Source organism: Loxodonta africana, chromosome 26, assembly GCF_030014295.1.
Source record: "Loxodonta africana isolate mLoxAfr1 chromosome 26, mLoxAfr1.hap2, whole genome shotgun sequence".
Taxonomy (NCBI): domain Eukaryota; kingdom Metazoa; phylum Chordata; class Mammalia; order Proboscidea; family Elephantidae; genus Loxodonta; species Loxodonta africana.
The window spans coordinates 35106621-35132147 of record NC_087367.1 but is presented as its reverse complement, the minus strand read 5'-3'; the positions used below and the strand labels follow the sequence as shown (position 1 = coordinate 35132147).

General features: G+C 39.1%; 1 protein-coding gene across 1 annotated transcript in view; it reads right to left on the bottom strand.

The window, feature by feature from the left end:
• The window catches only part of NLRC4 (NLR family CARD domain containing 4), a 158047-nt gene that overhangs the window by 61428 nt on the left and 71092 nt on the right, over window positions 1-25527 (bottom strand). The window contains 5 exon segments of the mRNA XM_064276973.1: window positions 633-836; window positions 4643-4646; window positions 6158-6210; window positions 6213-6235; window positions 6943-6971. Coding sequence (XP_064133043.1) covers window positions 633-836; window positions 4643-4646; window positions 6158-6210; window positions 6213-6235; window positions 6943-6971 — 313 coding nt within the window.

Sequence of the window (25527 nt, the reverse complement as noted above, 5' to 3'; positions counted from 1 at the left end):
CCAGCATTCGTCAGCCTTTTCAATAATGTTTTTCCCTAGTTGTTTAAATTAGCATACAAATGGATTCTTTAGTAATTTTCACAGACTCCCTGCAGTTTTATAGTCCAATTATGATACGGTTAAGTCATCTTTTTTTCCAAACCCCACATTTAAAAACAAGTTTGAATTGAAAATATACACTTTTAAAAACAGAAATATGCAAAGGTTTCTCTTGAGTTGGTTTGCACACACACTTTGGGAACTCCAAAGCATTACTGTTATATTAATGCACACTATATCTTAATAGGGCAACGTGTAAGAATTAGAAGGATTGAGAACATTTAAGGAAATCCTTCTCTGTCTTCTTCTCAACCATTCACCTAAATGTTTGTTAGGCAGGATGTATGCCAAGTTTCAAACCCTTATTTAATTTCTTCCTTTTCGCCTTCTCTTAAAGTTATAACATGCTTGATTATTCTGAAATTCTATTATCCATCTGTAATAAATTAGAATTCCAATAAAGTCTCATGGAAAAAAATCCTTAAAAAACAGTGAATATTACCTGAAAGACTTTCTTTAAATAAAACTTCCCTTTGAGAGATTCCTATCCTCCTAAGTCAACATTAGTATAAAAGCACTATGTGTTCTGTTACACTGTTTTTGTTCAGTTAGTTCAGACAACTTACCTAGGGTTTTCATGGCATTTGCAGACAGGCAACAGGAGACTAATTGGATTTCTTCAAGGTCACAGGGTTTGGCTGATAGAGACTTGACCATGCAATCCATTCCCTCTCCAGTGTCAGACAAGTGGGTCAAATGGAGTAAACACAACTTCTTCAGGTTTGTCAGACCTTCCGCTACAAACAAATTGAAAGGAAATGCGCTAAGATACCAAGTTAATTTGATTTAAATGTAGATTAGTGCACTGAAAAAAAAGGCAAAGAACCTTCTCATGCTCTTTCTGTAGATACCTCAAGTTATAAAGAGCCAAAGAGAGTTGTTTTTCTTTCAGCTTATCACTTTCCAGTCTCCTGGACCATACAGAAGTCACTTATGTTGATGTTGCTCTCTAAGAAGCATGAGAAAAACTACAGTAAATGTATAGTATTTGAATGGGTATCAGTGTGTGCTCTTACCATGGAATGAAGTCTTTTGGGAACACTCTGTCTTTAATTTCCTCTAAAATTGTAGAAGTTGGGGTTGAGTCCAGAAGAGTGGCTTGGGGACTTCAGTTCCTTTGTGTGCTTCCAGGGCAACTCTCCCCAGCTTCAACAGAACCCCGCTTGGAACCTCATGGTATGGGATCTGCTTAATGCTTTCAAATTGGAAGATCACATCCAATGCAGAAGATTTATCTTTTATAAGTAGTACCATGGAAAATATTCCAAAATGTCCCTCATTTTTAAGGCTTATTGTGGAGTTTAGGCTTAATTAGCCATAACCAAACCACACCGAACCCACTGCTGTCAAGTCACTTTCGACTCCTAGTGACCCTATAGGGAAGAGTAGAGCTGCCCCACAGGGTTTCCAAGGAGTGGCTGGTGGATTCAAACAGCTGACATTTTGGTTAGCAGTTGAGCCCTTAACCACTGCATTACCAGGGCTTCTAATTAGGCATAGCTCTGTGCTATTAAAATATTTTTCTCTTGGTGGTACTCTAGCCTATTATTGTGTTGTTAGGTGCTGTTGAGTTGATTCTGACTCATGGCAACCCCATGTGCAAGAGTAGAACTGCACCATAGGTTTTTCTACACTGTAATCTTCCCTGCAGCAGATCACCAGGTCTTTCTCCCAAGGAACCACTGGGTAGGTTTGAGCCTCTAACCTTTTGGGTTGCAGCTGAGCACTTAATCATTGTGCCACAAGGGCTCCTTATTCTAGCCTATAGGAAAGAAATATGTTTTAATCCCAATCTTGCACATAATGTATGTGATGTGCTTGGCATGGTGCCTGGCACCTATAAGTCCTCAATAACTGTTAATGGCTGTCATGGGAGTACATATAGCTTAGAGATTGGGAGCACAAATTTACAGTCGGTTTGATTCTTGGGTTCCCTATTTAATAATTGTGTAAACTTAGGCAAGTTATTTAACCTTTTAATTATGGCTTTGGGGGTAATATAGCTACATGCTAGGATTATCGTGAGGATTCAGTGAGATGAAGTATGTAAAAGGGCCTAGGATAGCGTCTAATCTATTGCGCAGTAACTCTATAATAAATAGCAAGTTAATATAGTTAAACTGGCTTATTCAAGCTGAGGTTTTGATTCCTTAATAGCAGAACCATACTTTCCTGGAAATGCAGTTTTTGAACCCATTATCTACCAAATGGTAAGACCTTGGTCAAGTCAATAAGCCTCTTTTGGTCCCAGTGGAATCTCCTGCAAAACAATTAAGTTCAGCTACATGCTTGCAGGCTCCTTCCAATTCTGATATTCTGTAAAACCCATAGGCATGCAGTAAATGTTGATTGAACAACAGCATTAGTTTGATTGTTCTCATGTAAGTTATATAAAGAGGTCACTCAGGTTTTAAGGACAGGCATACCTCAAGATTTGGCGGGTTTAGTTCCAAACCACTGCAATAAAGTGAATAAAGCAATAAAGTGAGTCACACAATTTTTTTGTTTCTCATTGCATGTAAAAGTTATGTTTACACTATACATAGTCTATTAAGTGTGCAACCATCAGATCTAAAAAAAAACAATGTAAAAACAATGTACATACCTTTATTAAAATCGTACTGTATTGTGAAAAAAAAATGCTAACCATCATCTGAGCATTTACTGGTTGGCGGGTCTTGCCTCAATGTTGGTGGCTGCTGACTGGTCAGGGTGGTTGTTGCAGAAGGTTGGGGTGGCTGTGGCAATTTCTTAAAATAAGACAACAATGAAGTTTGCCTCATCGATTGACTCTTCCTTTCACGAAAGATTTCTCTGTAGCATGTGATGCTGTTTGATAGCATTTTACCCACAGTAGAACTTCTTTCAAAACTGGAGTCAGTGCTATCAAATCCTGCTGCTGCTTTACCAACTAAGTTTATGTAATATTCTAAATCCTTTGTTGTCATTTCAACAATGCTTACTGTATCTTCACCAGGAATAGACTCCATCTCAAGAAACCACTTTCTTTGTTCATCCATAAGAAGCAACTCCTCATCCGTTAGTGTTTTATCACAAGATGGCAGCAATTCAGTCACATCTTCAGGCTGTACTTCTAATTCTAGTTCTTTTGCTATTCCTTTCCACCACATCTGCAGTTACTTCCTCCACTGAAGTCTTGAACCCCTCAAAGTCATCCATGAAGGTTGGAATCAGCTTCTTCTCAACTCCTGTTAATGTTGATATTTTGACCTCCTCCCATGAATCACAAATGTTCGAGAATGGTGAATCCTTTCCAGATTTTCAATTTACTTTGTGTAGATTCATCAGAGGAATCACTACCTAGAGAAATCACTACCTCTGGCAGCTATAGCCTTACAAAATGTATTTCTTAAATAATAAGATTTGAAAGTCAAAATTATTCCTTGATCTATGGGCTGCAGATTGTACATTGTGTTAAAACCAAACCAAACCCCTTGTGACCCTACAGGACAGAATAGAACTGCCCCATAGGGTTTCCAAGGAGCAGCTGGTAGATTTGAACTGTCAACATTTTGGTTAGTAACCAAACTCTTAACCACAGCACCACCATGAAAACAATATTAATCTCCATCAGAGCTCTTGGGTGACCAGGTGCATTGTCAATAAGCAGTAATGTTTTGAAAGGAATCTTTCTTTCTGAGCAGTAGGTCTCAAGTTCTTAAAATATTCAGTAAACCATCTTGTAAACAGGTATGCTGTCATCCAGGCTTTATTTCTCTATTTATAGAGCACAGGCAGAGTAGATTTAGCATGATTCTTTTTTTTTTTTTAATTTTTACTGTGCTTTAAGTGAAAGTTTACAAATCTAGTCAGTCTCTCACACAAAAAATTGTGTACACCTTGCTACATACTCCCAGTTGCTCTCCTCCTAATGAGACAGCCCAGTCCCTCCCTCCACTCTCTCTTTTTGTGTCCATTTTGTCAGCTTCTAACCCCCTCTATCCTCTCATCTCCCCTCCAGGCAGGAGATGCCAACATAGTCTCAAGTGTCCACTGATCCAAGAAGCTCACTCCTCACCAGCATCCCTCTCCAACCCATTGTCCAGTCCAATCCCTGTTTGAAGAGATGGCTTTGGGAATGGTTCCTGTCCTTGGCCAACAGAAGGTCTGGGGGCCATGACCACCGGGGTCCTTCTAGTCTCAGTCAGACCATTAAGATGGTCTTTTAAAGAGAATTTGGGGTCTGTATCCCACTGCTCTCCTGCTCCCTCAGGGGTTCTCTGTTGTGTTCCCTGTCAGGGCAGTCATCGGTTGTAGCCGGGCACCATCTAGTTCTTCTGGTCTCAGGCTGATAGATTTAGCATAATTCTTAAGGGCCCCAGGATTTTCAGAATGGTAAATGAGCATTGGCTTCAACTTAAAGTCTCAAGCTGCATTAGCCCCTAACAAGAGAGTCATCCTGTCCTTTGAAGCTTTGAAGCCAGGCATTGACCTCTCCTCTCTAGCTGCAAAAGTCTTAGAGGGCATCTTCTTCCAATATAAGGCTGCTTTGTCTACACTAAATATCTGTTGCTTACTGTACCCAACTTCATCATCATCTTAGCTAGATCTTCTGGATAATTTGTTGCAGCTACTACAACTTCACTTGCTGCTTCACCTTGTATTTTATGTTATAGAGATGGCTTCTTTCCTTAAACCTCATGAACCAATCTCTTCTATCTTCAAACTTTTCTTCTGCAGAGTTCTCACCCCTCTCAGCCTTCACAGAGTTGAAAAGAGTTAGGGCCTTGCTCTGGATTAGGCTTTGATTTAAGGGAATGTTGTGGCTGCTTTGATCTTCTGTCCAAATCGCTAAAACTTCCTCCATATCAGCAATAAGGCTGTTTCACTTTCTTATCATTCATGTGTTCACTGGAGTAGCACTTTTAATTTCCTTCAAGAACTTTTCCTTTGCATTCACAACTTAGCTAACTGTTTGGCACAAGAAGCCTAGGTTTCAGCCTTCTCAGTTTTCGACTTGCCTTCCTCACTAAGCGTAATCATTTCCAGCTTTTGATTTAAAGTGAGAGATGTGCACTTGAACACTTAGAGGCCATTATAGGGTTATTAAATGGCCTAATTTCAGTATTGTCATGCCTCAGGGAATAGGGAGGCTCAAGGACGGGAAAAGAGACAGGGGAATGGCCAGTTGGTGGAACAGTCATAACATGCACAACATTTATCGATTAAGTTCACTGTCTTATATAGGTGTGGTTCATGGCACCCCAAAACAATTACAATAGCAACATCAAAGATCACTGATCACAGATCACCATAACAGATTTAATAATGATTATGGAAAAGTTTGAAATAATGCAAGAATTACCAAAATGTGACACAGAGACATGAAGTGAGCACATGCTGTTGGAAAAATGTGGCTGATAGACTCGCTCGACACAGGGTTACCACAAATACTCAATTTGTAAAAAATGCAATATCTGTGAAGTGCAATAAAGTGAAGCACAATAAAACGAAGTATGTCTGTACAGAGCGTGGTTGCCTTTGTAAGAGAAACAGAAGGAAAAAGAATAAGTCTGAGGAAAGAGAAAAGCATTTTTCCTGAGGACTCAAACGGGAAAAAATAGGTACAGAAAAAAGCAGAGACATTGCAAAAACAGCTTCAACAATAATCCACCTGTCCTGAAGGCCCTGGGTCCCTGTAGTCAGTCACATGTTCTTCTTATGTTTCTGAGGTTTTCTTAGCCCACATCCTTTCTTATGTCTCACACCATTTGTGAAGTTTTATTTAATTATGAAATCATGGTATAAACCTTCTTATATTTTTCTATGCTTTAAATACAAAGGTGTACAATCAGTCAAGGAGATGGGAGTTAAAAACATATGGATTCTACCTCCAAGGAAGTTACAATCTAGTGAGTACAGTTTACATAAAATGGTGGCCAAGGCTTGGAATAGGAGTGGGCAAAAGTGTCTAGGGAAGCTAATGTAATTGCAGTACATAAAAACATCCTTGCCTTGTGCGACACAGCCAACATCAAACAGTCTTAAGCCGACTGTTTTTATTATCAAAATAAAAATTGACAAAAATCTGATCTACTTTTATAGCATCTTCCTCATTCATCTTAATGTTATCCAGCTTCATAATATTAAAGTACCCAAGCTGTCCATCACACCACTTGCCAAAAGAAAAAGGGTTAGATTGTATTCAGCTGTTAGTTACTAGATTTCTATTACAAATTAAATACTTTAGTTGTCATCATGGGCAAGAAATGGTGAAAAGTTTACACAAAAATGTATTTTGAGTAAGTTATGGGTATCTTAATTAGCTATAAGTATGTTCCCTGAATATAATGGAAATAAACTAAAAAGAACAAAAAGATAACAAAGAAATCGTCAGGCCCTTGGAAATTAAACAACACACTTCTAAATAATGATAGGTCGAAGAAGAAGTCTCAAAGGAAATAAGAAAATATTTTTTTTTAAAGAGATGAAAATTAAACATATTTAAATCTGTGGGATGCAGCTAAAACAGTGTTTACAAAAAACCCCAAACCAAACTCATTGCTGTTGAGTTGATTCCAACTCATAGCAACCCTATAGAACAAAGTAGAGCTGCTCCATAAGGCTTCCAGGAGTGGTTGGTGGATTTGAACTGCCAGCCTTTTAGTTAGCAGCTGCGCTCTTAATGTGCTACCAGGGCACCAAAACAGTGTTTAGAGGGAGACTCATAGCACCGAATGTTTACATTAGAGCAGAGGAAATATCTGAAATCAACAACCTAAGTGTCTATTTAAAAAACTAAAGAAAAAAGAACAAAATAAACCCAAAGCAAGGAAGGAGGAGGAAATAACACAGATAAGGTAAGAGTCAATAAGCCTTTACCTTATCTGTATTATTTCCTTTATTATTTTCTGAAAACAGAAAAACAATAGAAAAAAATTAATAAAATTAAAAGCTGTTTCTCTGAAAGAGCAATACAATTAATAAATTCCTAGTACGACTAACAAGAGAGAGAAAGATATGAATTATTGATGTCAGAAATGGAAGGGGATATCACTACAGACACTGCACATGTTAAAACTAATAATTAGAGAATAATACAAATAAACACACACACATAAATTTGATAATATAGATGAAATGGATCCATTCTTTGAAAACTATAAACTACCAAAACTTACCCAAGATGAAAGAGATAACCGAATAGTCTTATAACAATTAAAGGAATTGATTTTGAACTTTAAAACCTTCTGGGAAAAAAAAAAAAACAAAACAAAAACCTGCAGGCCCAGGTTGTTTCACTTGCAAATTCTACCAAACATTCAAAGAAGAGATAATACCAATTCTACACAATCACTTCAAGAAAATAGAAGTAGAGGGAACAACTCATTTTATACAGCGACCATTAACTTGATATGAAAACCAGACAAAGGGAATACAAATTCAAATGAATATTACTCATGAACATAGACATAAAGACCCTCAACAAAATATTACCAAATGGAAGACAGCAATATATAAAAATAGTAATACACCATGACCAAGTGGGGCTTATACAGGGAATGCAAGGCTAAAAAATTGATCTTTATGATCCCCTGTTAACAGTATAAAGGAGAAAAACTACATGATCATATAAATTGATGCGGAAAAAACATTTGACACAATTCAATACCCATTCATGATAAAAATTCTGAGAAAACTAGCCACCTAGAAGGAAACTCTCTCAACTTGATAAATGGAAGCAATGAAAAAACCTATACTTAACATTATATTTAATGGTGAAGTACTGAGTGCTTTCTCCCTTAGATAAGGAACAAGACAAAGATGTATATTCACCACTCCTATTCAACATTTTTGCTTCAAGTACTAGTCAGTGCAATAAGTCAAGAAAATAAAATTAAAGGAATACAGCTCAGAAAGGAAGAAATAAAACTATCTTTTTTCAGATGATGTGATTGTCTATGTAAAAAATTTCAAGGAATCTATAAGAAGAAATCATCCTAGAACTAATAAGTGAGTTTAACAAAGCTGCGGAATACACGATCAACACACAAAAATCACTTACTATTTTGGAAGACTCAACACAGTAAAGATGTTAATTCTCCCTAAATTGGTCTATATATTTAATGCAGTTCCTACCAAAATTCCAGCAGAGTTTTTTGAATATAAATAATCTGACTTTGAAATTTATATAGAATGGCAAAGGAACTAGAATATCAAAAATAATTTTCAAAAAGAAGAATAAATTTGGAAGAATAACACTAATTTTATTATTTAATATAAAGCTATGGTTATCAAGACAGTGTGGTATTGGCAAGAGGTAGAGACATAGATCAACAGGGGAAGAGGGTCTAGAAATAGACCTACACAATTATGGCCAGATGATTTTGGACAAAGGTGCAAAAGGAATTAAGAAAAAAGTTATTGAAATGAGAAATAATAGTCCTTTTAATAAATTGAACAACTGGACAGCCATATTCAAGGAAAATGAACCTCAACCTAAACTTCACACATTATATAAATATGAGTGGAAGTTGATCATTTGTGACCTAGGGTTAGACAGAGTTTTTGAGCATGATACCAAAAGCATAATGCATAAAAGAAAAAATGTTAATTGGACTGAAACAAAATTAAAATTTTTTTCTGTATGAAAGACACTGTTAAGAGAATGAAAAGACTAGCTGCACAGTGGGAGAAAATATTTGCAAATCACATATCTGACAGAGGACTTGTATCTAGAATATATAAAGAACTCTCAAAATTCCACAGTAAGAAAAAAATAACTCACTTAAAAAGTGGATAAAAGACTTGAACAGAAACTTCAGCAACAAGGATATACAGTTGGCAAATGAGCACATGGAAAGTTGTTGAACTTTTATTAGCCATTGGGGAAATGTTAATTTAAACCATGATGAGATACCACTACACACAGAGCTCCAGTTGTTCCACATCCTTGTCAGCACTGGGTATTGTCTGTTTTTAATTATAGGATTTGTTTGTTTTTACTTGTACGATGGCTAAAATAGAAAAACATGTATAATATCAAGTGTTAGAAAGGATGCAAAGCATCTAAACTCTTTCATATTGCTATTGGAAATGCAAAATAGTACAGCCACTCTGGAAAACAGTTTGGCAGTATCTTATAAAGTTAAGCTTACACTTACCATATGGCTCAGAAATTCCACTCTTAGGTGTTACCCAAGTGAACTGAAACACAAAAACCTATGTAAGAATGTTTATAGTTGTCTACTCATAATCATCCTAAACTGGAAACAACCAATGGTGAATGTACAAATAAACTGTGGTATATCCATATAATGGAACACTATTCACTAATAAAAAGTGATGAACTATTGATACATGCAACAACTTGGATAAACCTCAGTGGAATTATGCTGAGTGAAAGAACTAGTCTCAAAATGGTTACATATGACCCCATTTATATAATATTCTTGAAAAGACAAAACTATAGTGATAGAGAAGAGACTGTGGTTGCCAAGCAATAGCAGTGGGGTCAAGGTTCAGAAAAAGTGGGGGAAACAACATTTAAACACTCAAAAAGTAGAGAGTATATAATCTCAGAATAAAGAACAGTCTATAATAAAGAATAAATTTAACTTTATAGAAAAACTCTCTTCTATTTTCTCATTTCCCCACAAACTCCTGAAAACTTTATTAGTAACAGGAACTAGTTGAAATTTTGGGAAATGTGTATAGTGTGTATACTGAAAAAAGGAACCACTAAAACAGAAAACAAAGATGATAGTTAAGAAGGTAACAAAAGAGATAAAATAGAAACAAAAAATTCTAGTTCTAAAAGGAAGAAGAAGAAAACAACAAGTTGGTAGTTTTAAACACAACTAAGTCATTAATAACATCAAAGATGAATGTTCTAAATATCCCAATTAAAAGCAAGTTAGAAAACAAATCACAAGTTTGTAGACTGAAAAAGAACCAAGTCGATAATAACACCAAATGTAAACAGTCTAGATACCCCAATTAAAAGACAGAGATTATTCATATTGGATAAAAAAAGACCCAGCTATATACTGTCCACAAGAAACTCACTTGAAATACAAAGATACAAGCAGCTTAAAAATGAAAAGAATGGAAAAAAGATATAGCATATTAACCCTAATCAAAAGAAAGCCAAGTGGCTATATTAATATCAGACAAAGATGACTTCAGAGTAAAGACTAGTACTAGGGATAAAGAATATCATCTCATAATGATAAAATGGCTAATTCATCAAGAGGACACAATAATCCTAAATGCTTATACACCTAATAAAAAAGTTTCAAAATATATGAAACAAAAACTAATAAAACTGAAAAGAGAAATAGACAAACACATTATGGTCAGAGATTTCAACACCTTTTTTTCCATAACTGATTGATAGAACAAGTCATCAGAAAATATGTAAGCATACGAAAGACTTGAACAACACTGTCAAACAACCTAGCCTGATTGACATTTACAAAACACTCTACCCAACAACAGCAGAACAAATTCAACCTCCAGCTTCCAAGATCAGTATAAAGGAATAGCCATCCAAAGGAGATGGTGAGTTTCCTGACACAAAAATCTGGCTGCCATCGAATCAACTCCAACTCATGGAGAACTGATGTGTATCAGAGTAGAACTATGCTCCATAGGGTTTTCAGTGGCTGATTTTTCAGAAGTGAATTGCCAGGCCTTTCTTTGAGGCACCTGTGAGTGGTCTCCAACTGCCAGCCTTTGAACTAGCAGCTGAGCATGTTAACTGTTTGCACGCTAATAGGGTCTGAGTGACTCATCTATGTTATAGCATATATCAGGATTTCACTTCTTTTTTTTAATTGCCCAATATAATTTGAGTTGTATTTGTATGGATATACCACATTTTGCTTATTCATCATTCATCAGGTTATGGACCTTTACTTGTTTGTTTCCACTGGTACTATTATTATGTCCATTTTACAGATGAGAAAACTGAAACTAAAAGAGGTTAAGTGACTTTCCCAATTTTAGAAGTAGCAAAGTAGAAATTCAAATCTAAATAGCCTATGTGTGCTCTTCACCACCAAGTATGCCATTTTGTCTCTTATCTTGGTTAATACAATATATGTCAGTTGTAAGGTGAGCCTAAATACTTGGCAGCATCCTTTTTTTTCCCTACAAGAAGAGTTTTCCACCTAAAAGGCTTTTTATTGCAAACTTAAGTATATAAAATTTTAGGGAATTTTTAGATGAAACAATCAATAGTCTACTTATAATATTTGATTATACATATAAATATAAAATAATAAAGTATATATAGTATTGGTACTTACCATTAGTAATTCAGCTCAATAATTCTTTTCTAGAGACTAAACCAAAACCAAAAACCAAACCCAGTGCCGTCGAGTCGATTCCGACTCATAGTGACCCTATAGGACAGAGTAGAACTGCCCCATAGAGTTTCCAAGGAGTGCCTGGCGGGTTTGAACTGCCAACCCTTTGGTTAGCAGCTGTGGCACTTAACCACTATGCCACCAGGGTTTTCTTTCTAGAAAATATTCAAGAAAATTGTTTTTTTTCCCCAAGATGCATTTTTTGAGAATTGTTATTTTATCTTATTTTTTTTTCATTTTTAAACGCTTTTGAAAAAGGAATTGGTTACAGAACACTAAGTGATTACTTTTTATTGCTTAAGAGTTTTGAATTTCTGGAGTTTGGCACTGGTCTCTCTCTTCAGAATATGGGGGTTCAGGTGAGTCAGAGCAGGAATCACAATGATAATGTAAGGTGAGTAATCTTATCCCCACTATAACAGGGTCCGAAGTGAGGTCACAGTGGTTAAGAGTATGGACTTTGAAGCAATGACACAACCTGGGTCCTGCCAATTGCTACCATCTGTGTTACTTTGGCATGTTACTAAACCTCTCTGAACTTATTTCAGTGATGTGCTGGTGTTTAACAAACTGGCTGTTTGGAGATAAAGGCCCCACTTTGCCACATTTACCAATTTTCATGGTGTAAATATTCCCACCATGGCTGATTTCAAGCTAACAAGGTGATGTCAACTGGCTAACAAAAATCCTGAAAATTTAACACTGTAAGAGCCAGCTCCAGCATGCCACTGGTTTCTTATCTGTAGAGTGGGGATGCTGTGGATTGAGTTGTGTCCTCCAAAATGTGATGATGCCCTAATCCTTGCACTGGTGAATAAGACCTTGTTTGGGGATACAGGGTTTTTCTTTCCAGATGTCATCAGTTAAGTTAAATGAGATTGTACTGGAGTAGGGTGGGTCCTAACCTTAACCCCTTCAGTATTTTAAAAGAGAGAGACAACAGGGAGGAAACAGACCTCGATGTGGCTATGGAAGCAGTTGCATCTATAATCAGCATAAGAGTGTCAAGGATTGCCAACAGCCTACAGAAACCAGGAGAGAGGCTCAGAGAAGGAATCGACACAGTCAAACCTTGATTTGAATGTCTAGCGTCTAGAATTACAAGGAAATAAATTTCTGTTCTTTAAAGCTACCTACTTTGTAGTTTTCTGTTATGAAAGCCCTGGGAAACAAAGATAGGGGATAAAATAGCATTTAACTTATGAAGCTGTTATAGGAATTATAACATGTTATAAGAATTATAATTATATGTTATAAGAATTCATGTATTGTAACTTATACAAAGTAATAGCTCAAAACATGTTTTTAGTCACTATTCTGCTGCCTCTACTCAAAGGGATAACACATTTTATCTCCCACAGACTTCGATCTTTTCTGAAGAGTATCACTGCAAAACATTTGTCTGCATCTGGTCTAAGCTGTCTCACCATCTCTCCCCACCCGCTACTCCCCAGCCGCCCACCCACCCCACCAGGTTTCTGGGGAAGCTGTGTCGTTTTTTGTGTCTTGCTCTGCAGCGTCTAACTCTAAATGCAGACCACACTGTACCCAGGCAGTCCCTGACAGCCTGGAGAATGTCACCCTGGCTGCTCATTCTTAGACACTGCCTGTACTAATTTTTGTCCTTGGATTTAGCTCCTGGCTTTCACCTATTTCTTAACTTATTACTTCTGGAGAACTAGTGTGTTGCTTCCAAAGGCTCCAAGGCCTCTCTGGTCTGGAATGCACCCTCAGTTCTCCAACCCCCAGGATGCTGCCTTCCTCTACATTGCAGATCTCAACTCCTAACCTCAGTGGGAATGTTCCACAATCCTGTCCACATGTCCTGTTACGGAGTCCCATCTTTCCCCATCTGGGGTCTTATCTATTCTCTCAGCTTTTACATTCTCTCTATGGAAATGACTTCCAAGTCTCTGTCTAGTCATGATCCTCATTTTACAACTGAAGTAGTATAGCCTCAGAAAGTCTAGAAACCTGTGCAAAGTGACAGGATGAGCCTTTTTTTTTTTTAATTTTTATTGTGCTTTAAGTGAAAGTTTACAAATCAAGTCAGTCTCTCATATACCTTGCTATATACTCCTAGTTGCTCTCCCCCTAATAAGACAGTACATTCCTTCTCTCCATTCTCTATTTTCGTGTCCATTCAGCCAGCTTCTGACCCCCTCTGCCCTCTCATCTCCCCTCAAGACAGGAGCTGCCCACGGTCTCATGTGTCTACTTGAGCCAAGAAGCTCACTTCTCAACAGTATCATTTTCTATCCCATAGCCTAGTCCAATCCTTGTCTGAAGAGCTGGCTTTGGGAATGATTCCTGTCTTGGGCTAACAGAAGGTCTGGGGACCATGACCTCCAGGGTCCTTCTAGTCTCAGTCAGACCATTAAGTCTGGTCTTTTTATGAGAATTTGAGGTCTGCATCCCACTGCTCTCCTGCTCCCCCAGGGGTTCTCTGCTGTGTTCCCCGTCAGGGCAGTCATCGGTTGTAGCCAGGCACCATCTAGTTCTTCTGGTCTCAGGCTGATGTAGTCTCTGGTTCATGTGGCCCTTTCTGTCTCTTGGGCCGTTGAGCCTTTTTGAGGCTACATTTCTTCAGCTGTAAAATGAAGGTCATGACACTTTCTCTGACTACTTCGAAGACTCATGAGTCACGATGAAGTTTGGATAAAGTCACATAAGTCACATACATGAAAAATTTCAAAATTTGGGAAGTATGTTGCTATGTAACTATAAGGTATTCTTATTATTAACCATGAGGTATCTTCCTGTGTGTAGACCACCATATGCCTCCCTTATCAAGTAGTTAGGGAAGAACGATACTGCTTATTCATTCATTCAGTATTCATTCTTATCAGCATATCTTTGTCCTAGACCGGAACTGTGCAATAGAACTTTCTGCAATGATGAACGTGCTCTAAACATGCACTGCATAATACGGTAGCCATTAGTCACATGTGTCTATTGAGAACTTGAAATATAGCCAGTATAACTGTGGAAGTGAAATTTTAATTTGATTTAATTTTAATTTATTCAAATTGAAATTTAAAAAACCACATGTGGCTAGGGGCCACTGTGTTGGATGGCGTAAGTGTACAGACAGTTATCAAAGTGGAAAGGTCTACATTTTGCTTGCCATTTATAAGATTTATACAGTTTCCTCACAATGATCTTGACAAGCATCGCTCTCTTTTGTCTCATTGAGAGGATATAGCTGAATATGTGATGGCAGGTGACCAACAGTTTATGACACACACCTGGCCACTCTTTGTGTAGGTTCTGTTGTATCTTGGTTCTGCCTTTTATCGTGGGCTGCTATGTTTGTAACTGAATTCCCAAAACAAGAGTATATTTTGGAAATTCCACATATAACTAATCAAGAGAAGGAATGAATTGATTTCTCATTCAATAACATTACCATTTAGGGCACTATTTAGCATTTAGGACGCTATATAATCATACAGATGTTATTTCTAATATACTTGTTCTGAAAAATAGTTTCCAAATGGACAGGTCAAAGACGAGCCCAATAATGTCCTCTTCTTTCTGTAAAACTAGCAAAACAGAATCAGAAGCTATCAGAAGGGACTGGAGATATTATCCATTAGGCTCCTCTTTTTATAGATGAGGAGAGAATAACACAAAGCGGCTAAGAGTTTGTGCAAAGCTGATGGCTATTTATGGCCAAGCCCAAAAGAGAACCCAGCTCTAATCTATGCTCAGATTGAACTGTGCCTTTCTCTTCAAAGTTTCTTCCCATTGTTGCTGCTCAGAGGGATACTTGCAACAAACAGCAAAAGATGATATGAGTAAGTGTCAAAATGAGCAGCACAGAGGGTAAGTTCTCTCTAATTGTTCCATAACAGGTAAGAGCAATGTGAACTAGAATCATCCAGGGAGGACGTTTTCATGGAAGAGATAGTATATGAGCAAGGCCTTTAAGAAAATGTAAGACGAGGCCAGGTGGTTTGGCTGGGGTAGGAGTGGGTGAGGCTTCTTGGTGAGAGAAAGAAGAGGAGCAAAGGCAAGAAGGCAAGGAGTATGAGTAACTGAAGGAACAGCAAGAGGGGTTATGGTGCCAGGATACAAAGTGGGAAAGCTATAGAAAGTCTTGACTGCCAAGATGAGGCATTTGTACTTTACCCTTTGGGAACTGGGAGCCATAATGGAACCAGAAGAATGTTGAAAGTGATATTTTAAGATAAGACACAGATTTCTAGGTCCTTGTATAGTCCTGGAAACCCTGGTGGTGTAAGTGTTTAAGCACTACAGCTGCTAACCAAAAGGTCAGTAGTTCAAATCCACCAGGATCTCCTTGGAAACCCGATGGGGCAGTTCTACTTTGTTCTATAGGGTCGCTATAAGTTGGAATTGATTCGACGGCAATGGATTTTTTTTTTGGGGGGGGGGTGTAGTCCTGACTTTTCATCCCCTCAAGACAGACAGTGAGGAAAGCAACTTCCTTTTTCTTTCTTTATCCTCTCTCTGTGCTGAAAAGCAGGTTCCCAGAAGCCTAACGCATGGCTTATCTATGAGTGCTCCATCTATGTCCATCCCTGAACCAAATAAATGAGATTACCCAAAACCCAAATCATTACCGTCGTGTCTGTTCTGAGTCATAGCGACGTAGAACTGCCCCATCGAGTTTCCAAGACTGTAATCGCTACAGGAGCAGACTGCCACTTCTTTCTCCCGTGGTACAGCTGGTGGGTTCAACTGACGACCTTTCTGTTAGCAGCTGAACACTTAACCACTGAGCCATTATCCTCCCCCAATACACACATACACTATCCCAGTATCAAGATGAAGACACAAAGCCTGGATTTAGAAATGGCATTATTGAGCAGAAAGGACAAGGGAAAGAGAAATGTAATCATAGGGTGGAGAGGGGCCAAAAGAAGGAGCTATGTGAGTGGGTGCAAGTTTGGAAAATTCTTAAGACTATCCTCAATTTCAATAATTCACTAGGAAGGACTTATAGAATTCAGCAAATCTGTTATACTCACAGAGAAATCATAAATATTGCTCAGTGAACACTTTCATGTATGCATTTTTATTATTGTGTGTATTTATTACCTTTGGCAACTTAAGTGGGTCACCATCAACATATTTTTAAAAATTAAATGAAACTATTTCATAAAATTTTTGTTTTGATTATTTATGTATTCTGGCACCGGGTAGTGATGTAAAATGTATTGGGTATTGTGGATCAAAGTAAATAAAAGTTTGAAAATCAGTGTCTTAGAGGAACCACCCAGGTGGCATGGTTAATTCTACATAGAAGAGGTTTCATTTGAGTTATACTTGAAGGACAAGTAAAGTTCACCACGCAGTGGAAGTGAAAGGCCATTTCTAGGCAGAGGAAGCAGCCCAGGGGAGGGGCAGTGGGGGAAAAGCCTAAAAATAAGAGGTGAGCAGTACAGGAGCATGAGCAAGGGCCTATGTTTTAGTATCAGGATTTGGTTCAAATTCAAGCTACGAGGCTCAAGCAAGGGGTTGTGACTGGAACACAGAAAAGACTCATTAAATAGCAGTGTGATGGTTAAGATGGGGTGTCAACTTGGCTGGGCCATGATTCTCAGTGTTTTGGTAGTCATATAACACTGTGATCACTTCCCTATTGAGATCTGATATGTGATCACCCCCATGATGAGATCTACTGTGAGTAGCTAATCAACTGAAAGGGAGTTTCCTTGGGCATGTGGCCTGCATTGAATATAAGCGGGCATTCTGGCAAGGCTTGGGGGCTTTTTGCTAAAGCTGGATCCTGCACCTGGCTCCTGTTCATCTGACCTCCAGTTCTTGGGACTTGAGCTAGCAGCTTACCTGCACTCTTGCCTGCCAGTCTTGGGATTCATCAATCTTCGCAGCCTGTGAGCAAGAGCCCTGCTTGCTGACCTGCCAATCTTGGGTTTGCCAGCCCCTGCAGCTACATGCATCAGGAGAAATCTCTATCCTAGCCCACAGACTTGGGACCTTCCAGCCTCTACAACCATGTGAGCCATTTCCTTGATATAAATCTCTTCTATATATATATATTTATATGCTTTACTGGTTTTGCTTCTCCAGAGAACCCAGCTGTCTTAGTTCTCTAGTGCTCCTGTACCAGAAATGCTACAAGTGAATGGCTTCAACAAAGAGAAATTTATTCACTCACAGTCTAGTAGGCTACAAGCCCAAATTCAGGGCATCAGCTCCAGGGGAAGGCTTTCTCTTCTCTGCTCTGAAGGAAGGTCGTTGTCATTGATCTTCCCCTGGTTGAGGAGCTTCTCAGTGCAGGGACCCTGGGTCCACGGGATGTGCTCCTGTCCTTCATTGTTGGTGGTATGAGGTCCCCATGTCTCTCTGCTTGCTTCTCTCTTTTATATCTCAAAAGAGATTGGCTTAAGACATCATCTAATCTTGTAGATCTCAACAGCCACTAATCCATCTCATTACAACATAGTGATAGGGTTTACAACACATAGGGAAATCACATTAGATGACAAAATGGTAGACAATCATATAATACTGGGAATCATGACATAGCCAAGTTGACAGATATTTTGGGGGGACACAATTCAATCCATGACACCAACCTAACACAAGCAGCTACTGAAGATTCTTCCTTCCCTCTTTACCCCTCCCCCAAAAGGGGTAGGTTTGAGAGAAATCCAGCCTTCACTGACTGGGTGAGATTTTAAATGAGAACAGAAAAAAGGTGGGAGAAGATAAAGGAAGAAGCCAAGAAGTTCCCTATATTCACATGTAAACAGAATAAACTGGTGCCAGAGTTGACCATCCAGTCACTTTGCTAAAATAATTAAAACTGCTGCATGGATCATCAGGCCATGGAATCTCAGCTGATTTTGAAGACACTGAAAATTCATGTTCAGATTAGATGCTGAAAGTATTCATCCTACCTACAGAGAAAATCCATGACCAGAACAGAAAGCAAAGCCAAGTCAAACCCAATTAAATAGGTATTAATTGCTCTCGAGAATAAAATCAACCCATAGACTGGAGCTCATGTAGTCCACTTGCAGTCACCCATTGGCCTAAAGGTCAGGGCTGTGGCCAGTTTGCTCTCCAAGTTGCTATGGGTTCCCCCTTCTTTCTCCTACTCTAGCAAGCTGTCCAGTAAATAATTAAGAGTTAGGTGGAACCCAACTGCTACAAAGTACGCTTTTTTTTTCGAGTGCACATGGAACATTCTCTAGAATAGACCACATATTAGGTCATAAAACAAACCTTTGCAGACTCCAAAACATCGAAATATTACAAAGCGTCTTCTCAGACCACAAGGCCATAAAAGTGGAAATCAATAACAGAAAAATTAGGGAAAAGAAATCAAATACTTGGAAACTGAACAATACCCTGCTCAAAAAAGATTGGGTTATAGAAGACATTAAGGAGGGAATAAAGAAATTCATAGAATGCGACGAGAATGAAAACACTTCCTATCAAAACCTCTGGGACACAGCAAAAGCAGTGCTCAGAAGTCAATTTATATCGATAAATGCACACATACAAAAAGAAGAAAGAGCCAAAATCAGAGAACTGTCCCTACAACTTGAACAAATAGAAAGTGAGCAACAAAAAAATCCATCAGGCACCAGAAGAAAACAAATAATAAAAATTAGAGCTGAACTCAATGAATTAGAGAACACAAAAACAATTGAAAGAATTAAAGCCAAAAGCTGGTTCTTTGAAAAAATTAACAAAATTGATAAACCATTGGCCAGACTGACTAAAGAAATACAGGAAAGGAAACAAATAACCCAAATAAGAAATGAGATGGGCCACATCACAAGAGACCCAACTGAAATTAAAAGAATCATATCAGATTATTACGAAAAATTGTACTCTAACAAATTTGCAAACCTAGAAGAAATGGATGAATTCCTAGAAAAACACTACCTACCTAAACTAACACAATCAGAAGTAGAACAACTAAATAGACCCATAACAAAAAAAGAGATTGAAATGGTAATCAAAAAACTCCCAACAAAAAAAAACCCTGGCCCAGACGGCTTTACTGCAGAGTTCTACCAAACTTTCAGAGAAGAGTTAACACCACTACTACTAAAGGTATTCCAAAGCATAGAAAATGATGGAATACTACCTAACTCATTCTATGAAGCCACCATATCCCTGATACCAAAACCAGGTAAAGACATCACAAAAAAAGAAAATTACAGACCTATATCCCTCATGAACATAGATGCAAAAATCCTCAACAAAATTCTAGCCAATAGAATTCAACAACATATCAAAAAAATAATCCACCACGACCAAGTGGGATTTATACCAGGTATGCAAGGCTGGTTTAATATTAGAAAAACCATTAATGTAATCCACCATCTAAATAAAACAAAAGACAAAAACCACATGATCTTATCAATTGACACAGAAAAGGCATTTGACAAAGTCCAACACCCATTTATGATAAAAACTCTCAGCAAAATAGGAATTGAAGGAAAATTCCTCAACATAATAAAGGACATCTATACAAAGCCAACAGCCAACATCACTCTAAATGGAGAGAGCCTGAAAGCATTTCCCTTGAGAACTGGAACCAGACAACTAGACAAGGATGCCCTTTATCACCGCTCTTATTCAACATTGTGCTAGAGGTCCTAGCCAGAGCAATTAGGCTAGACAAAGAAATAAAGGGCATCTGGATTGGCAAGGAGGAAGTAAAATTATTTGCAGATGACATGATCTTATACAGAGAAAACCCTAAGGAATCCTCCAGAAAACTACTGCAACTAATAGAAGAGTTTGGCAGAGTCTCAGGTTGTAAGATAAACATACAAAAATCACTTGGATTCCTCTACATCAACAAAAAGAACACTGAAGAGGAAATCACCAAATCAATACCATTCACAGTAGCCCCCAAGAAGATATAATACTTAAGAATAAATCTTACCAAAGATGTAAAAGACCTATACAAAGAAAACTACAAAGTACTAGTGCAGGAAACTAAAAAGGACCTACATAAGTGGAAAAACATACCTTGCTCATGGATAGGAAGACTTAACATAGTAAAAATGTCTATTCTACCAAAAGCCATCTATACATACAATGCACTTCCGATCCAAATTCCAATGACATTTTTCAATGTGATGGAGAAACAAATCACCAACTTCATATGGAAGGGAAAGAAGCCCCGGATAAGTAAAGCATTACTGAAAAAGAAGAAGAAAGTGGGAGGCCTCACTCTACCTGATTTCAGAAGCTATTATACAGCCACAGTAGTCAAAACAGCCTGGTACTGGTACAACAACAGGCACATAGACCAATGGAACAGAATTGAGAATCCGGATATAAATCCATCCACATATGAGAAGCTGATATTTGACAAAGGCCCAGTGTCAGTTAATTGGGGAAAAGATAGTCTTTTTAACGAATGGTGCTGGCATAACTGGGTATCCATTTGCAAAAAATGAAACAGGACCCATACCTCACACTATGCACAAAAACTAACTCCAAGTGGATCAAAGACCTAAACATAAAGACTAAAATAATAAAGATCATAGAAGAAAAAATAGGGACAACGTTAGGAGCCCTAATACAAGGCATAAACAGAATACAAAACATTACCAAAAATGGCGAATAGAAACCAGATAACAGGGAGCTCCTAAAAATCAAACACCTAAGCTCATCTAAAGACTTCAACAAAAGAGTAAAAAGACCACCTACGGATTGGGAAAGAATTTTCAGCTATGACATCTCCGACTAGCACCTGATCTCTAAAATCTATATGATTCTGTTAAAACTCAACCACAAAAAGACAAATAACCAATCAAGAAGTGGGCAAAGGATATGAACACACACTTCACTAAAGAAGATATTCAGGCAGCTAACAGATACATGAGAAAATGCTCTCAATCACTAGCCATTAGAGAAATGCAAATGAAAACTACGATGAGATGCCATCTCACTCCAACAAGGCTGGCATTAATCCAAAAAACACAAAATAATAAATGTTGGAGAGGCTGCGGAGAGATTGGAACTCTATACACTGCTGGTGGGAATGTAAAATGGTACAATCACTTTGGAAATCTATCTGGTGTTTTCTTAAAAAGTTAGAAATAGAACTACCATACAACCCAGAAATCCCACTCCTCGGAACATACTTTAGAGAAATAAAAGCCTTTACACGAACAGATATATGCACACCCACGTTTATTGCAGCTCTGTTTACAATAGCAAAAAGCTGGAAGCAACCAAGGTGTCCATCAACGGATGAATGGTTAAATAAATTGTGGTATATTCACACAATGGAATACTATTCATCAATAAAGAACAGTGACAAATCCGTGAAACATTTCATAACATGGAGGAACCTGGAAGGCATTATGCTGAGTGAAATTAGTCAGAGGCAAAAGGACAAATATTGTATAAGACCACTATTATACGATCTTGAGAAATAGTATAAACTGAGAAGAACACATACTTTTGTGGTTACAATGTGGGGAGGGAGGGAGGGTGGGAGAGGGTTATTTACTGATTAGTTAGTAGATACGAACTACTTTAGGTGAAGGGAAGGACAATACTCAATACAGGGAAGGTCAGCTCAACTGGACTGGACCAAAAGCAAAGAAGTTTCTGGAATAAACTGAATGCTTCAAAGGTCAGCGGAGCAAGGGCGGGGGTTTGGGGACTATGGCTTAAGGGGACTTCTAAGTCAATTGGCAAAATAATTCTATTATGAAAACATTCTGCATCCCACTTTGAAATGTGGCGTCTGGGGTCTTAAATGCTAACAAGCGGCTATCTAAGATGCATCAATTGGTCTCAACTCACCTGGATCAAAGGAAAATGAAGAACACCAAGATCACACGATAACTATGAGCCCAAGAGACAGAAAGGGCCACGTGAACCAGAGACTTACATCATCCTGAGACCAGAAGAACTAGATGGTGCCCGGCCACAACCGATGACTGCCCTGACAGGGAGCACAACAGAGAACCCCTGAGGGAGCAGGAGATCAGTGGGATGCAGACCCCAAATTCTCATAAAAAGACCATACTTAATGGTCTGACTGAGACTAGAGGGATCCCGGCGGTCATGGTCCCCAAACCTTCTGTTTGCCCAGGAGAGGAACCATTCCCAATTACAACTCATCAGACATGGAAGGGACTGGAGAATGGGTTAGAGAGAGATGCTGACAGAGAATGAGCTACTTATATCAGGTGGACACTTGAGACTGTGTTGGCATCTCCTGTCTGGAGGGGAGATAGGAGGGTAGAGAGGGTTAGAAACTGGCAAAATTGTCACGAAAGGAGAGACTGGAAGGAGGAAGCGGGCTGACTCATTAGGGGGAGAGTAAATGGGAGTATGGAGTAAGGTGTATATAAGCTTATATGTGACAGAATGACTTGATTCGTAAACTTTCATTTAAAGCACAATAAAAATTATTAAAAAAAAAAAAGTTGGGTGGAAGAAGTCCTTCCTGTATATTTGCACTTTGGAAAAAAATATCTAGAACTAATTTGAATAGGGGCATTTTCTTACAAATGGTGCATGTGCTCCTCAAAGGACTAAAGCTCCTTAGGACCCATGCAGCCCATGTCTATGGAGCCATTCCCACAGCTTGCAGATGAAGTAAGGGGGAGGGTATATTGGGAGCAGGGAGGCAGCACATGGAAGTGGAAAATGTGTGTGGGGTTTGACATTGCAGATCTGAATTCCAATTCTCCCTTTGCAGTTTATTAGATGGGTAATCCTGGACAAGCTACTTAACCTTCTGAATCTTTCTAACTTTGTCAGGAACTCTCATATGAATAATACCCATCTCCTAGGACCGTTGTGAAGATTAAATGTGAAAACAACTGGGACAGAGATGCTCTGTGGGTGTTAGTTGTCTTCCATTCTAGTGAAAAGACTCTAGCCTAGAAGGTTTTTAAATCTCCAACAGACCTCAGTAATATAACATATTCTTCTTAATATTAGTATTACATATAAGTGTGCTCAAGTGGCAAGAGCACTAAACTAAGTTACAGGAGACCCAGGTTGTGTCCTAGCTGTGTGACCTGGGGCAAGTTATTTACCTTCTCTTGGCTACACGTTCCACCTCTGTACACCAGGGTTGTAAGGATTAACTGAGATAATGTATGTAAAGACCCTGTCACCTAACAGGTGCCCTGTAAACAGTGGTTTCTTTCCCTTCTCTCCCTAGATATCAGGTTCTCATCAGTAATTACAGGGTTGGATGGACTAAGTAATACCCCCATTCCTTTCAGCTCTGACCTTCTGTAATGCTAACAACAGTCCCAGCAACAAGAATGGGGTTCCTTTCTGTAGCGCAAAAAAAATATTTTCAGGGAGCCAAGATGGCGGACTAGGCAGACGTTACCTCGGATCCCTCTTACAACAAAGACACGGAAAAACAAGTGAATCGATCACATACATAACAATCTACGAACCCTGAACAACAAACACGGATTTAGAGACGGAGAACGAACTAATACGGGGAAGCAGCGATAGTTTCCAGAGCCTGGAGCCAGCGTACCAGTCAGGTACGGCACAAGCACAGAGACCTGCTCCACCCCCCTGAACTAACCCCGGGAGGGGGACCAGCCGGTTCCACGGGCGGCGTGGGACGCAGCCGGTAGGAGAAGTCCCCGGGAGGCAGTGACTGATCTTGGAGCAGAAAGAGCAGCATCCGAGCCGGGGAACCGTCCCGCAGGGATTTGGACTGCTCGCAGGTACGCCATAAACACGGAGAGTTGCTCCACCCCCTGAACTAACCCCGGGAAGGGGACCAGCCGGGTCGCGTGGGCGGCGTGGGACGCAGCCGGTAGGAGAAGTCCCCGGGAGGCAGCGACTGGTATTGGAGTGGGGAGAACAGCATTCCAGCCGGGACACTTGGTCGCGGCACAAGCACGGGGAGCTACTCCACCCATCTGAACTAACCCCGGGAGGGGGCCCACCTGGTTCACGGGGGCGGCACGGCCACGCGGCTGGAGGGACGAGAAGTCCCCGGGAGGCAGCGACTGATTTTGGTGTTGAGAGTGCACCGTCCCAGTAGGGGAGCCTTGACGCTGGGCGTGGGGCTGGAAGCGGAGGATCCGACCGTGACTCCAGCGGGCCAGACCCCCTGGGGGCAATCTCCACACAGCCAGCACACATAGGCGACGCGCCCGCGGGAATCTCAGATATAACAGTCATTCCAAGCAATACAAGCAACTCTGGCTATATTCTGAGGTGCTACTCTCCTATCTCTCTGTTCCCTCCCCCACCCTCCCCAGGCGGCTTCATTAACATCTGAATAGCCTGAGCCAGAGGGAGAACTCTGATAGGGATCTGACTGCAGTTTTTTTTTAGCGGATTTTCTGGAAAAACTAGTTTCCCAGTGATGGCTCGGAGACAACAATCCATATCAAACCACTTAAAGAAACAGACCGTGACAGCTTCTCCAACCCCCCAAACAAAAGAATCAAAATCTTTCCCAAATGAAGATACAATTTTGGAATTATCTGATACAGAATATAAAAAACTAATTTACAGAATGCTTAATGATATCACAAATGAAATTAGGATATCTGCAGAAAAAGCCAAGGAACACACTGATAAAACTGTTGAAGAACTCAAAAAGATTATTCAAGAACATACTGGAAAAATTAATAAGTTGCAAGAATCCATAGAGAGACAACATGTAGAAATCCAAAAGATTAACAATAAAATAACAGAATTAGACAACACACTAGGAAGTCAGAGGAGCAGACTCGAGCAATTAGAATGCAGACTGGGACATCTGGAGGACCAGGGAATCAACACCAACATAGCTGAAAAAAAATCAGATAAAAGAATTAAAAAAAATGAAGAAACCCTAAGAATTATATGGGACTCTATCAAGAAGGATAACCTGCGGGTGATTGGAGTCCCAGAAAAGGGAGAGGGGACAGAAAACACAGAGAAAATAGTTGAAGAACTTCTGACAGAAAACTTCTCTGACATCATGAAAGATGAAAGGATATCTATCCAAGATGCTCATCGAACCCCATTTAAGATTGATCCAAAAAGAAAAACACCAAGACATATTATCATCAAACTCACCAAAACCAAAGATAAACACAAAATTTTAAAAGCAGCCAGGGAGAAAAGAAAGGTTTCC